Source organism: Paramisgurnus dabryanus, chromosome 1 (assembly GCF_030506205.2).
Source record: "Paramisgurnus dabryanus chromosome 1, PD_genome_1.1, whole genome shotgun sequence".
NCBI lineage: Eukaryota > Metazoa > Chordata > Actinopteri > Cypriniformes > Cobitidae > Paramisgurnus > Paramisgurnus dabryanus.
The window spans coordinates 12469537-12484423 of record NC_133337.1 but is presented as its reverse complement, the minus strand read 5'-3'; the positions used below and the strand labels follow the sequence as shown (position 1 = coordinate 12484423).

Here is a 14887-nt window from a genome sequence, read left to right as displayed (position 1 = left end):
TGAATATTAGGTAAAACAATGCTACAACTGTGTTTATGTCATAAGCAAAAATGTAAGTATCCCTCATGCATATGCATACGACTTATACTTGCTTAGAGCTTGTGCCTTTCACTGTGAAAGAATTTACTGGCATCAAACACCATAGATCGTACATGGGCAATGTATCCCTCTAGTGGTCTAAGAGCTGAAAGGATCCGTTCACTAAAGTTCATTAAAGTAATCCAAATGACTTCAGTGTTAGAATGTCCATATTTGGGTGAACTAGCACTTTAAAAGGAGCCAAACTCAAAGGACTTATTAAAATAATAACACATTGTGTATCAATATACAGGTTATATGATTGTTAATCTGTGAGTTGGCTGTTTTTAAATACATTGTGTAAAATTTTGATATTTACTCGACAAGAATCAAGTTATTTTTACTAAATATACAGTGAGTCTTGTACGATAGCTATTGCAAGTGAAAGTTATGAAAGAGACATTGTATGTAGTTCTAAAACCAAACATTATATTCAACTTTAATACACCAAACAACTTACAGTGTATGTTACATCAAGTAGATAATAAATCCTTGTAAATCTTTAAAAAAATAATTATTTTCAGCATGCTGCCAAAAATTTAGCACATTGTTCTATAATCTGTTTGTGTTAACATCCTTCAGACTGATAGCAGTTCCTTGAATAATAAAATAAAAAACAGAAAGCATTGCTTTTTAGGTGGGTTTTTTTTTTTTGAGTTTGAAAAATTGAGAAAGCCTCACCCAGTGCCTAAGATAATCCTTACCAGGATTCAATGTCCTGTTCTCCTCCCTTCAATCTAAAGATGAAACGTTATTTGTTTGTATGACAAGAATACAGTGAAATATATCAACAGTAAAGTCAAATTTAGCAGTTTATCAGGTAAGCGGGTATGTATGATAAAAAAAGTCAATTGCATTTTAATTTTCATGTAAATATAGAGTTGTAAACATTAGTAAAGCTTCTCCTGTGCTCAAAAGCCTATACAGTGCAACAGGACCAATCATTGCTGAGACATATTGCTGAAGATATTTAACAGGCCACTTTATCGTGGTGCTATACACCATCACATTAAGTTCACCATGAGAATAGGATGTTTGAAGAGTTTGTTTCCAGCCCTGGCTGTGGCAGCAGTGCTTCTCTTTGTGAGCTCTGTCAAAAGGAAAATTCAAACCCAAGAGAAGCAACTATATGATGTGCAGAAAAACTTTTCACTACACAATGCACTTCTCTTTAACAAACTGGAGAAACTGGAGGCTCAGGTGCACGCCATGGGTGAGTAACTAATGTATGTTTACTAAAGTATTTTTCCAAATAGTCAAATTCTGCTTTGGATTTATGTGCATGTGCACATCGGTATAATGCCATTTGTAATTTCAGTGTAATTTTAATGGAAACAAACACACACACACACACACACACACACACAAAGCTGTTGAGTTGTAATGGTTTAATTTTACTTTACTGCTGTAGATTCAGGGTTATGTAAATGACGAGAAACATGTTAATTGCTATTATTATTCATATAATTTACCAAGTTTAATGATTTTAAGCACAAATAAAAATCTTTGCAGAAGAGATTAACCTTAAAGTGAAAACAGAGAAGAAACCATTAGAGAAACTGTTTCCAAACTCACACCTCTTCCAGCAATGGACTGTGGAACTTTCTGAGGAAGACCAAAGAAAGGCAGAAGATCTCTTTCAGAAATATGGTTATAATGCTTTCCTTAGCGACCAGATCCCTCTGGACAGAGAGCTTCCCGAGACTCGAGACTACAGGTATGTTTAAGTGCTTCATAGAAGTACTATGAAAATCCAAACCTGACATGCAGTAAATAGATATAGTTCATGTTCAGTTGTTAAAAATAAAATAGCAATGCTACGTCAGTAACCTGATAAACCACTGTTTTTAGTACAAGTAATATTTCTGCATCGAAAATTATTTACTTAGATCTAGTAGTGTAATAGAAAAACAATAGCCCCATTGATGTTATCCACACTACTTGTTCTGAGACTCATTTATTGAAAGTGGCGTGATCAAAATAATAGCAGTGTGAAGTTTAATTAGAATATAATTTTATTCTGTTAAAAAATACCTCATTTTTGTCTGTTGTTAAAAAGGGGGGAAGTGTTTCGGCCATTTTTATAAAATATATCTACTGCTGTATTTTTCTGCCCTAGGTGTAATATACTGTGGCCTGATGAGAGCAAAATTTTTCTTTTGGAGTCTAGTGGTTAAAGACAGAGAACCTCACGTGTACCGGGGTGAACCAACAAAATGAATTTAAGCTACAGTACCCTGTAAAAACAGTTAAGCATGGTGGTGCAAAAATCATATTGAGATGTTTTTCATACTACGGTGTTGGGCCTATTGTACAAGGAAACATGGATCAGTTTGAATACATCAGAATGCTTGAAATTCCCCTAAAATGGGTGTTTCAACAAGACAACAACCCCAAACACACAAGCAAGTGGGCAAAATCTTGATTCCAGACAAAAGGGATTTAGGTTATGGAGTGGGGTGACATTAAAAATGCAGTTTCTGAAGCAAAAATGAAAATCAACTGGATCCTGGGCTGAAATGCCTGTTTCTAGCTGCCAGAAGTTGGTTGACTCGACACAAATGTGCAGCAGTTTTCAATAGCAAACTTTATTCAACTATGTTAGTAATTCATTAGTTTAAAGTGAAGTTAAATCTTAAAATTTCAATGTTGACACTGCTATTTTTTTTGAACATCTTAATATTAATTTTCTTTGCTTCCCTTTGAAAGAACAAGAACACACTTCTACATTTTGTTAATGCTTTGCTTGGAAATGCATGTGTAAAGTTTTCAGTAGATTTGAAATAAGAAAATAACATCTATTTATAACATTTCTGCACTTTCTTCACTTTTATTTGTATACTGTTTTTTCTTTTTTAATAGAACTGTATATTTTCCATTATGCTTTTGCAGATGCATTGGACGTGAATATCCAGAGAATCTGCCCAGCATCGGTGTGGTGTTGATTTTTCTGGATGAGGCTCTGTCTGTCCTTCAAAGAGCCATTTGTAGCATAATTAACAGAACTCCAGCCCATCTTCTCAAAGAGATCATACTGGTGGACGACCACAGCACAAATGGTTTGTTTCCCCTTAAAAACAAACAGGCCCACCAAACCCCTGTTATTGATTGTTACATTATTCTTTATTCTCTCAAGAGCTTATATATTTGCATATCCTGCTTCCTACTTCTGTTTGTGAAGGCTTAATTTGTAGCCTGTATTAATATTTGCTGAAAGATTTCAGTGGAAGCAAAAATAACCAAAAAAATTCAGGTGCATGTTTTTAGGACATTCTTAAAAATAAAGGTGCTTCACATTGCCATAGAAGAACCATTGACTGAATGATTCTTTGGGAACCAAAAATGGTTCTATGACATCGCTAAATGTAAAGATCCTTTCAAGCACCTTTGTTCTTAAGAGTGTAGATTGTGTCTCCTTTACAGAAGATTTGAAGACACAGCTGTACATCTATGTCACATCCATTAATCAGAAGCATTCAAACTTGGTGAAGCTGGTGTCTCATTCAGAGCAAAGAGGTCTCAGCCAGGCTCGAATCTCAGGGTGGAAGGCTGCCACCGCAGATGTAGTTGCCATTTTGGATGCTCACGTGGAAGTCCATGTCCAATGGTGTGGAACTGCTCAGTTGACATTATTTAATCCAATCCTAAATAGTACTTTTGTATTATTGCAAACAAATACCTGTAAGATCATAAAAATATAGAAAACATGGTGTTTAAAATGGGCTTGTTTTCAGTTTATTATTGTGATCATACACCACTGTTCCCTTATAGGGCAGAGCCTTTACTTGCTCGTATCCAGGCGGACCGCACGGTGGTCCTGAGCCCTGTGTTTGACAAAGTGAATTTTCATGACCTCTCAGTAACGAAATATCCTGCCGCTGCACATGGCTTTGACTGGGCGCTCTGGTGCATGTACGAGTTGTTCCCACAGAGGTGGTATGATCAAAATGACTTTTCACAGCCAGAAAAGTAAGTGTGTGCATTTGTTTTTGTATTCCTGTGCACTGTTTTAAGAGTGTGATCATAAACCTCTGCTCGGTCTGGACTTCAGGAGTCCGTCTGTAATGGGCATACTTGTGGTTGATCGACTGTTCTTTGGTGAGATTGGAACTCTGGATGGAGGGATGGAGGTCTATGGAGGAGAGAATGTGGAATTAGGAATACGGGTAAACCACAAGCTAGATCCACAGATTTTCATTTCCATTTAAAACACTTATGAATACTGTTTACAAATTATTCATTTTTAAATGAGTGTGTTAATAAGTTTGTGTGACTTTTTTTGTGTGGTTTGGCACAGGTGTGGCTTTGTGGAGGAAGTGTAGAGATTGTGCCATGCTCTAAAATTGCTCACGTTGAAAGGGCTCACAAACCCTACATGCTTGACCTCAGCATTACAATGAAGAGAAATGCCCTCAGAGTGGCAGAAGTGTGGATGGATGAATACAAGACAAATGTTAACATTGCATGGAATCTTCCCATAAAGGTATGAATGAGTGAACTTCAAAAATCTACAGTTTTATTGTTACAGTTTCAGATGACTCAAAAATAACAATTCTGTCTTTTACCCAACCTCATGAGCTCTAAAATTAGATAGTGAGATTATAGTTTAACCTGATGCAAATGATGTATTTATTATGCATTTATTTCACTGTTTACCACAGGACCATGGAATAGACATTGGAGATGTTTCAGAGAGAAAGAGATTGAGAGAGAGGCTGAAATGCAAACCATTTAAATGGTATCTGGAAAATGTCTATCCTCAGATAAATCTCAATATACTTGGTTATGGAGTGGTGAGTGACATGAGTTAAGGGAAAACTCCACTGTTTTTCAGTATTTTACTATGTTCTTCCCTCAACTTAGATGAATTAATACATAACTATCTTTTTTCAATGTGTGCACTTTATCTTTGTACAGCGTGTCATGAATGTGTTAGCATTTAGCCTAGCCCCACTGATTCCTTAGGATCCAAACAGGGATGAATTTAGAAGCCATCTAACACTTCCATGTTTTCTCTATTAAAAGACTGTAGTTATACGAGTAAGAATGGTGCACAAAATAAAGCGTGGCAATTTTTTATGTGGATAAAAATGAGAACTATATTATTTGGCAGAAGAGCTAGTTTGCAGCACTTTGACCTCGGCGTGCAGTAACATCATCACTCTACTCCCCCCTCTAGCTCAAACTTATCTCAATATTACTGCACCCGAGGTTGAAGTGCTGCAAGCGAAGTGCTCTTTTGCCACACAATATAGTTCTAATTTTTTATCCGCTTCAAAAATCACCACATTTTATTTTGCGGCACCATACTAACTCGTGTAACTACTCATGAAACAGTCTTTAAATAGGGAAAACATGGAAGTGTTTGGTAGCGTCCAAATTCATCCCTGTTTGGATCCTAAGGAAAACATGGGGCTTGGCTAAATACTAACACATTCACAATGTGCTGTACAAAGATTAAGTGCTGCATTAAAAAAAGATAGGTAGAGGTGCGCGGGGCAAAAACTAACGTGGGGTTAGTTGTCACACGGACTGTTTACATTGATTTAAAAGGTTTTGTTTTTCCGGTATTTTTTTCACGCTGCCAAAAGACAATCTCCCGCAAAATTATTGGAAATGTATAATGTTTTTCCAGAGAGTTATGTTTTGGTGGCATGCAAGTAAAAATTTTTTATCATACATTTATTTCGGTTTTCCAAGTTGGGTGTCTAAGATACCAAATCCAATGCTATGTCATATTAATCAGTGTCTTGTTGACTAAAACATAGCATCGTTTTGAAATATGTCTGCAGCTCTTAGCAACTTTTTCGCTTAAAATATTTTGACCCAGCGGGGTTAATTGTAACGCTGTGTTACAACTAACCCCTCAGCACTTATGATATGAAAACCCTGCATAATTCTTGCCATTGTTTTAAATAGGCTACACACAAATGATTGCAGGCTGCCAACAAAATATCCTTATCAAAAACCGTGTGTCAATTTTGTTTTTGTTCATATCTTTAATATTGATTGAATATGGTCACATCAAAGATTGAAATCATAATGAAATGAATGGCTAAAATCTGACTTTGATGCTCATTATCTCAGAATTTAATTTTTGAAACTATAGTATGGTTATTACAGACTGGGTCACATATAAAAAAATATTTTGTCATAATTGTGCTGCTTTTCACAATTTGTATCCATTTATAATTGAACTATTGTTAGAAAAGGGCTGGATGAATAAATACAGTCTGGATACCTGTCTATTATAGACAGATATATAAAGAATATCCACTTCAAGTATATAGACAAAATAGCATTGAAATATTTGCCTGCAAACTTAATTTTTAGTGTTACAACTAACCCCCTGCCTGTTACAATTAACCCCACCTATGGGGTAAGTTGTAACGTTTTCGCTTCTGTCACATTAGGTGCAATTGTCCAATAATGGCAAGTAATAGAAACAAACTTCAAATATTCGTATATTTGTAGCAGAGATGTGTGTGTTGCTTGTGTAAAAATATAATTAATCAAACGCAAATATTTTTTGAATGATTAAGTCAAAACCAAAAAGTGTTAGGTTGTGCCCCGCTCTCCCCTATGTTTTAATTTGAGTTGAGGTAAGAACATAGTAAAATTTGGAAAAACGGTTGTGTACAAAAAATATATACTGTTTATTATATAACCGATTTAAAATCTCTCTCGGACAGATAAAAAATGATCTGCAAACAAATTCATGTTTGGATCAGGGGCCGCTTGAAGAAAACACTCCCATTTTGTATCCATGTCATTACTCATCTTCACAGGTAATGTAGGCCTACTACATTTTTGTTTTCATGTCATGGAGTCTACTATTGAGGAAAACTAAGTAAACTTCTGTTTCACATTACACAGGTGTTTCAGTATACAGCTAGAGGTGAGATATTTATTGGTCCCCTTGAATCTCATACACACAGTCGGACCCACTGTCTCAGTGATCCAGGCTCAGGGAAAGTCCCAGAACTGAATTTGTGTTTGGATGATAAAAATCTTAAACAGCACATATATTGGGACTTCAAACAGGTGAACACATCACAACACCGTAAAAGTTATACATGCACTGTCAGGGAAAATAGGTCTTAAACTTTAACTTTTCTGTCACGACAGAAAAGGTACAGTTTTAAACCTTTTTCTGACAGTGTGGCTGTGTCCAAAATAGACCCCTATACCCTTTAAATAGTGCATTATACATTAATTGATCTTGTTTCAGGGACAGGCTATACAAAACAAAGACACAAAACGCTGTCTGGAGATCAGTGCCAACCAGAATGGAGAATACAAACTCTTTATTGGTGAATGCAGCGGTCAGCACTGGAAGATACAGAATGTAATTCGGGACTTATGAAATAAAGGAGGCGAAACATACTGATGATGGAGACATGGAGCTAGAGCTCTTTGTATAAAAACACTAAAGATATAACCCGGTTGGAGTCTTAGGACATACCTCTATCCATGTGCCCACTGTTGCACTATTTTAAGCAATAATTAAACCTTTATTTTAAAAGACCACTAACAATCATTCTACATCTTTAAACCAATGATAAGTGGTTGTTTTTTTACTGAAAAAGCAAAATTAAGGATTTTTTAAGATGTATAATATGGATAAGCATAGAGAACTGCAGCATATCCAATTATTGTTTAAATGTCAATGCAGCCATATCCTCAACAACAAGTCTATGTGTGCAGAAAACAACTCATAAATTATATAGAAATTACAGATATGTAAATATAAGCATATATGTAAAAGAAAATCTACTCTATTTTGATTCTGATTTGTCAATCCCATACCTCTGCTTTTTGTTACAATTTTGAGTTATCTGATATGAATTTGTCCCACTTTTCCTGCCATACTTTCATAGCCTTGTCCTTTAGTTGTGGCAACAATGAACTGTACCTTGAGGAAAAACAAAACCTTACATTCATGCTTCAAACAAGTGAAAAACATTTTACAAAACAGTACATAAATAATTTTTTTTAAATAATTTCTCACCTGATTGAATTTATTGCAAGCTCTTTTAAAGTACCCAGATTAGCACTCAACCCTCCAATTCCCACAAAAACTTCGTAGAAGTCGTAGGAAAGTCCAGTGGTGCCAAACAGTGTTGGATCATCAGAGCTCACCACTACAGGATGACCATCTGACATGAGCACTCCAGCAGGATGGTTTCGAAGGTCTGAGACCAGATTTAGGACCTGGAATATTGAAAGACAGATAACCAATGCAAATCAAGACCTCCTTTACATACTTTTAGGTATAACGAGACAAGCAGAAACTTGACGGGAGTGACAAACTATGATCTCTGGGTTGTGAGACTGTGGCCGTGTGAATTTATACCTGATTGGAAATGGGACACAATTCGACTGCCACCCCCCTGTTTCTGGAGAGCTTCTTGGCCACTGGATGGTGTACCAGTGCAAAGCCATGCCCAATGCGACTCGTATTAAACAGCAAGGCATCTATAATATTCCTGTCCACCTCTGTACCATCTAAATCTAATGACAAATTCTCATGTCAAGCTACTTTATAACTTATAATGTTGCTTGATATGGCTGTTTAAAAGACACAGATCAGACTGACCTGTCTCTCCAGCATGGAAGTAGAAAGGAAGATCTTTCTTAAGCTCTGAAGGAAGTGATAAAGCCTCTCTAAAGTACCAGATTGATCTTCCGGTGTCTTCACGACCTACCTACAGCAACAAACACATTATGTCAGAGCAAACAGGCATAGATTACGAAATTAAAAATCAGTCAAAAATGATATTACCAGGTCAAATCCAGCAAGGACATCTGGATATTGTCTCTGCATTTTTATGGCTTCTTGAACTGCCTGCTTCACTTTAGACACACTGAGAGATCTGTGTAAAAAATTTAAATGTTTTTTTCCTAAAATGAGCCTTGAAATGTAATTTCTTTATTAAGAATTTATTTTTACAGTTTTAAAGTGACCTCAGGAAAAGTATTATATAAAATGTTTAAATTCATGTTAGACATAAATGACTCAAATGTCAAGGTTGAACATAAATATTTTGTAAAGGTATATAAAACGCACAATGGTTGTATAGTTTGGTTTGTTAACAGTTGAAAAGAGGCAAGAGGTATAGGAAAACAATTTTAAAGATTTAATGTAGTATACCTGTGTATGGAGTAGATTATACGAGATCCTATGAAGTCGGGATGAGCCGCTCTGAACTGCTCTGTGAGGTTTCTGTAGACCTCCAGAGACCAGGCTTTATCATGAGTAGTCCCATCAAGTTCATAGGCCTAATAAACATTTTTAGGTTAAATGTACTTAAAAAGATGAGTGCAGATGTAAAGAAATCATTTAAAGGGGCCATGGCATGAAAATTTGACTTTTTCCATGTTTAAGTGCTATAATTGGGTTTCCAGTGCTTCTATCAATCTAGAAAATTTGAAAAAGATCAACCTAGTAACTTAGTTTTGGGAATTCTCTGCAAGCACATGAAAAATTAGGTCATTGATGTCATAAGGAGATCTTATTATAATAATACTGCCTCTTAATCTGCACTATCCATCCACGACACAGCCATTTAGTGCAGAGAGATAGAGAAAATAATTAACAACTCAATTGAGTTTCAATTGCAACAAACCACCATCATTGTGATCAGTGTTTGAATTTTATCAGCTCATATGCATTTTAAAGGACATACCCAAAACGCCACATTTTTGCTTACACATACAAAGTGATAATTTTAACATGTTATAATAAGTTATTTATATGGTATTTTGAGGTAAAACTTTACATATGTGCTCTGGGAACACCAAAGATTTATTTTACATCTTAAAAAAGACATGGCCCCATTAAACTCTCCCGAAAGAGCAAATTATTAAAATTCGCTAACGCAATCCATGAGAGTCACAAACCCTGGACTGTCCAACCCTCAGCTCCAGGTACATGATGTTGTCTTCATAGAGCTCCTTCAGACCCTGGTAGATGTAGTCCTTAAAGACTGGTGCATATGTGACCAACCCAGAGAGAGCTACAAAGATCTTCTCAAACCTTTCCCATACTGCATCCTGTGTCGGATAAGCTGTTTCCGGATCATCCGTGAAAAGTGTAAGATTCTGCATTAAACTGAGAATTTGTTTATGCCTTCTGTTATTTGTTTGAAACTGATTATTTTAAAAAGGTTATTATATAGGTCTATTTATATTTTCATATAGGTCACATGATCATACTGAAAGGAGTTTGATCACCTCTTGTCAAAAGCAGTGACATCACTCAGACGGGCCCTCAATGTGTCCAGTCGACTCCAGAGGGAACACCCCAAACGTGGAAGGGGTGTATGGGCGGAGAACTGGAACCACACTGACCCCTCCCATGTGAAGCAGATATAACAGTAAGGCCTGTATGTGGCATTAAGCACCAGCCAATTGGCACTCACCAGTGCGGAGCTATGGATGTGGAGGGCGGCACCTGGAAGCACAGAATAATTTTGTAAAATGAAATACAGAAAACATTTGACCACAAACCTGTTTTTACCTTTCGGCATTTTCTGTAGGAGCTTGAAGACAGGGCTTTTTTGAATGAGGTGTCGCACTTTGAAGAAGTGTTTGGCAGGTGGGAAAGGTGAAATAGCCATTTCTTTTATCTTTAACTGGTGTAGGAGTGAGTCCAGATGCTCTTCTGCCTGTGTGAGCTCCACGCTGCCCCCTACTTGCTGGGCGAGTTCTTGTTTCAGCATCAGGTCTCTCTGATGAGGGTCTGGCATTGATATGCACTCTTTGATGCATACTAAGATTAGTAAAACCAGATTAGCTGTCCTGCTGGAGGTGGGCCAGAAGAGACTCTGCATGCTTGAACTTAGGTTTTTAAGGATAATCTGATGGGTCTAGAAACAGAGGGGTTAAGGACACAGATAATGAGTAATATTACAAGTCTTTACTTTTGCCATAGGATATATTTTTAAAGTGTTATTGTATATCTATAGCTTGTCTGTTGGTGATACAGTGGATTGACACATTCTGTCAAGTGTTGTTTCTTTATTTTTTTGTTTTGATGTAGTCATTTGGTGAAAAGGATGTGAAAGAATCTATTTTAAGTTCCCTTTAGCAGAAACTGCTTTGTGTATTTATTTATTCTATAATAAATTATAACTATTTAATCAAAAAAAGTTGTCTTAATGTATTATATTACACAGCTCTTTGGAATACCATTCATTTGTGGCATTTAGATTCTGTATACTGACCACTGTCTGAAATCACCCCCATATACCCTAATTCATTACATTTATACATTTCATAGATGTTTTTATGCAAAGCGACTTAAAGTGCATTTCAGGTATACATTTTATCTTCTTAGGAATCGAACCCACAACCTTAGCATTGCTCTTTTAACTTCGCTATAGAAACACTCATTATTCTAATAGTGGATGACATATTTTGCCCACTTTTTATTTCTGAATTGCTATTATTACAAACAATCAAAACTGATAAATTGTTGAGGAAAAACACTTGTGCTCACCTTTCAGAAGAATCTTTCCACGGACCCAGTTTCCTTTTTTTGACTTTAAATCCAGGAGACATGTGTTTATGCTGTTGTGTGTCTAAATGTCCATTAATAATAACCGTAGAGTTCCTCATTTTCAGCCCAAGTTAAGAATGGCATGACTTTAGCGCATGTGACCAACTGCAAGAACTGAAATGACTCACTGAAGAACATCATTGTACAAACCCCTCTTAACAGGACATTCCCCAAATACTTACCATTATCCATTCACCACAAACAATTTATACATCCACACAACACACAATAAGGACACACTTGCAAAAGATCAGATTGATAATATTTTAATTATATACGTTTTCACATCAATATAATCTTTGTCGTGTTAACAGACACATCTGCTTCTGATATACAGGTCATGCTTCGCAACACAGATAGGGTAAACAAAACTTCAACTGAAAGAAGAAACAATGGATTTTTACATCAGTATAAGACTGTGCTCACGTAAGCTCTTCTGTAAACATAACTGTTGAATTACAGCTGCAGTCAATGAGATTTGTAGGACCAAATTTCCAGCAGTCGGTCAAAACATTAACTTGGTCTTTTTAACAGCAATACTGAATCACCACATACAGATACACACACACACACATACACACACACACACACACATGATATTTTCTTAAATACAGACAGACACAGGAATGGAGTCTTTAACATTAGAATAAAATAAAAAGTACAACATCAAAATATGGCAATCTGCCGTGGTTCTAAAAGCTCCATTCTTTTGTGAATGAAAATCAGTCCAGAAACTTGCGGTTCTGGTTTGCTCCAAATAGGACAACTCGGATTTCAGGCATCATCTGAAAAATAACAAAAAGGAAATCAGAAATCTAGCTTACATGTGCAATCATGTCTAAGGTTAGAAAGTGTTGTGTACCTGTTGTGCCAGAAGGTTCAGCCTGCTCTCCAGTGTGTTAGACACTTTTATCTTCCCATCAGCATTGTACAACTCAATACCACCAGATCTAAACAGAGGAACACACAAACATTAGGCGTAACCTTTCAAAGATTTCAAAACAAAAACGAATAACAGTGACATACACGACTTCTTCAGTTTTTCATAAAATAGAGGAAGTGTTTAACTCAAAGACACTCACATTTCAGGAGAGAGGAAGTTGTCCTGGTCAATGCGCACTTCCAGCTTGTCCTTCACTGATGCTTTGTAGATTGGGATGTTTTTCTGTATAGCAGCCTAATAAAAGACAAGTTTAAGTTTAGTGGCATCCAAATTTTGAAGAAATTCACTTTTTGGTAAAAATTCTACAGACCTGCACTATACCCATGTCTTGCTTGCGACAACGGATGGTCACCTTGGGTTCTAGGAGTTGGTAAAATCCCTAAAATGAATTTAAAGGGAATATCAGTGTGTCTTCATTAACCTCACAGGTCCTTTATGGAGAAAACCTGATTAACTCATTTAGATAATTATTTTAAAGAGAGTGTATTAATCTGTATGTTTGCATACCTGCAGGATTAGCCCATCTAACAATGCTGTGTATCTGGAAGGATCTCTGGCTACATTCGCTAGCCGCTGACGTGCATCATTTAGCAAATCCTAAAAATAAAAAAAAATGCAGCCATAAATCAACTGCAACAGAAACAACTGACCAATGTTTACTTTAACAACTGATGTGCTACACAAGAAAACAGTTACTAACCGAGATCATATCATCTCGGGCCTTCAGGACCTTCAATCTGGCTTGGTTCATTAGATTGGACATTTGACTGTGGACAGGAAGCAAACAGTTATATCACATTTAAGCAAATGATCTGAACCTGTTTTACTGCATGAATTTACAAAAGGATTTAAGGAAAGAGGGACTGGAGAGGACGCCAGTAGTCTGTGGATACCACACTTACATTTTTTTCTGCTGTTCGATCTGTTTCTCCTTCTTCTCATAATACTCCATGATCTTCAGACGCTGGGTCTGAACCAACCGACCCTTCTCAATGTTGAACTCTTCTTCTGCCTGCAAGGAGAGAGTCACATAACATCAAGGTGATACTTTGCTTTTAGATTTAATTTAATTGCATTTAAAGCTGCACTTTGTGTAGGAGTGTTACCTTTGCATCAATCTCTTCTGCTTTTTCATTGGCCTCCTGCTCAATGAAAGCCATCATGTGCTTGATCTGAGGAGGTATGGGGACAATTCAATATCAATAAAAAGGCCTAAATTAAGTGTAAAATCAATATAATTAGTTTAAACGTTTTGTTAATTCTACCAAAAGTAAAGGTCACAGATACTTATTATTCAAATGTAAAGGCTTCTCATATCTCTGAGATATCTGAACACAAAGTTAAATAGGTTAAGGGGATAGTTCACCCAACCAAACCATTAGTGGACCCTATTCACTTCCATAGTAGGAAAAAAGAATACCATGGAAGTAAACCGGGTCCACAAACGGTTTGGTTAAAGAGTGAACTATGCCTTTAAGAGTGTTGGTGCATCACTTATACTCACAGTACTTGGTCTTTAGCATAGGCTGCTTGATTTAATTTTACTTTTTTGCACCTTTGGCATACATGCATTATCAGACGTATAAATTATACGTAATTACTATTAGGCTATATACTAATCTCAATGCATGATACGGTATGAACTGATCTCAATGCAATGTTGTTATATATGTACCAATCTAAATGCAGTAACGTTACTATTGAATGGGCTGATCTCGTGACTCCAGCGCTTGTCTAATGAATAAATAACCTTGAAGGCCACACAGCATCCTCATTGAATTACATCAAAATGCTCCTGCCAGCCTTACATGACACAGTGCATTTGCCAAATCAATCATTTAGTATGGCATTGTGTTAAAGGTAAAATGTTGCATTTTAACGCGTTATTCACCTGCTTCTGGACGTCGGCATCGCTCAGCGCCATGACTGCTGCTGTAAGACGATTTTAAGCTTCACCGAGGAAAAAAGATCGTGTCGCGGCGACAGGAAGAAGGTCTTTAGGAGTTTAAAATGTGTTTAAAACAACCTAAAGATTTAAAACCACACAGAACATAACATGAAAGAGATAAGTCGTGACAGCGGCAGAGAAATAGAATGGAAGGATCAGCTGATTCTCAGTCAACGATGACACAGACGTCACATGACGCGTGATTGCTCCACGAGAACCAATCAAATATCTTCTTTATCTTCTGACAACCAATCAGATGTCAGTGCGCGTCAAGCGCTGGTTATTTGTGGTTTGGGTAACATCTGCTCTTATTTTGAACCTGTTATTTAGATTATATTATTAATAATAATAAATT

At 36.5% G+C, this 14887-nt stretch overlaps 3 protein-coding genes across 6 annotated transcripts; 1 reads left to right on the top strand and 2 right to left on the bottom strand.

Annotated features, from left to right (window-relative positions):
* The first annotated feature begins 584 nt into the window (after positions 1 to 584).
* Positions 585 to 7444, top strand: LOC135746972 (probable polypeptide N-acetylgalactosaminyltransferase 8). The gene is made up of 11 exons (XM_073812475.1): positions 585 to 1291; positions 1591 to 1795; positions 2971 to 3137; positions 3502 to 3685; positions 3850 to 4047; positions 4130 to 4244; positions 4376 to 4561; positions 4740 to 4871; positions 6771 to 6866; positions 6955 to 7122; positions 7310 to 7444. The coding sequence occupies exons 1-11, from the start codon at positions 1099 to 1101 to the stop codon at positions 7442 to 7444; spliced, it is 1779 nt and encodes a 592-aa protein (XP_073668576.1). The 5' UTR covers positions 585 to 1098.
* ada2b (adenosine deaminase 2b) lies at positions 4055 to 11717 on the bottom strand. Of its 4 annotated transcripts, none has more exons than XM_065264219.2 (10): positions 11582 to 11717; positions 10315 to 10949; positions 9982 to 10192; positions 9233 to 9360; positions 8864 to 8954; positions 8678 to 8786; positions 8435 to 8592; positions 8090 to 8292; positions 7888 to 7993; positions 4055 to 4210 (listed from the first exon to the last, which is right to left on the bottom strand). In XM_065264219.2, the coding sequence occupies exons 2-9, from the start codon at positions 10911 to 10913 to the stop codon at positions 7900 to 7902; spliced, it is 1593 nt and encodes a 530-aa protein (XP_065120291.2). In that variant the 5' UTR covers positions 10914 to 10949; positions 11582 to 11717; the 3' UTR covers positions 4055 to 4210; positions 7888 to 7899. The 4 variants fall into 4 exon arrangements, with proteins under 4 accessions (XP_065120291.2, XP_073668532.1, XP_073668520.1 ...); XM_073812431.1 differs by lacking the exon at positions 4055 to 4210 and having other exon boundaries at positions 7458 to 7993; positions 10315 to 10534; positions 10601 to 10949; XM_073812419.1 differs by lacking the exon at positions 4055 to 4210 and having other exon boundaries at positions 7458 to 7993.
* Positions 11718 to 11891: 174 nt separating this feature from the next.
* Positions 11892 to 14724, bottom strand: atp6v1e1b (ATPase H+ transporting V1 subunit E1b). Its single transcript, XM_065265622.2, has 9 exons — positions 14476 to 14724; positions 13691 to 13756; positions 13487 to 13596; positions 13285 to 13351; positions 13092 to 13181; positions 12895 to 12963; positions 12724 to 12818; positions 12504 to 12591; positions 11892 to 12426 (listed from the first exon to the last, which is right to left on the bottom strand). The coding sequence occupies exons 1-9, from the start codon at positions 14506 to 14508 to the stop codon at positions 12364 to 12366; spliced, it is 681 nt and encodes a 226-aa protein (XP_065121694.1). The 5' UTR covers positions 14509 to 14724; the 3' UTR covers positions 11892 to 12363.
* Positions 14725 to 14887: the final 163 nt, after the last annotated feature.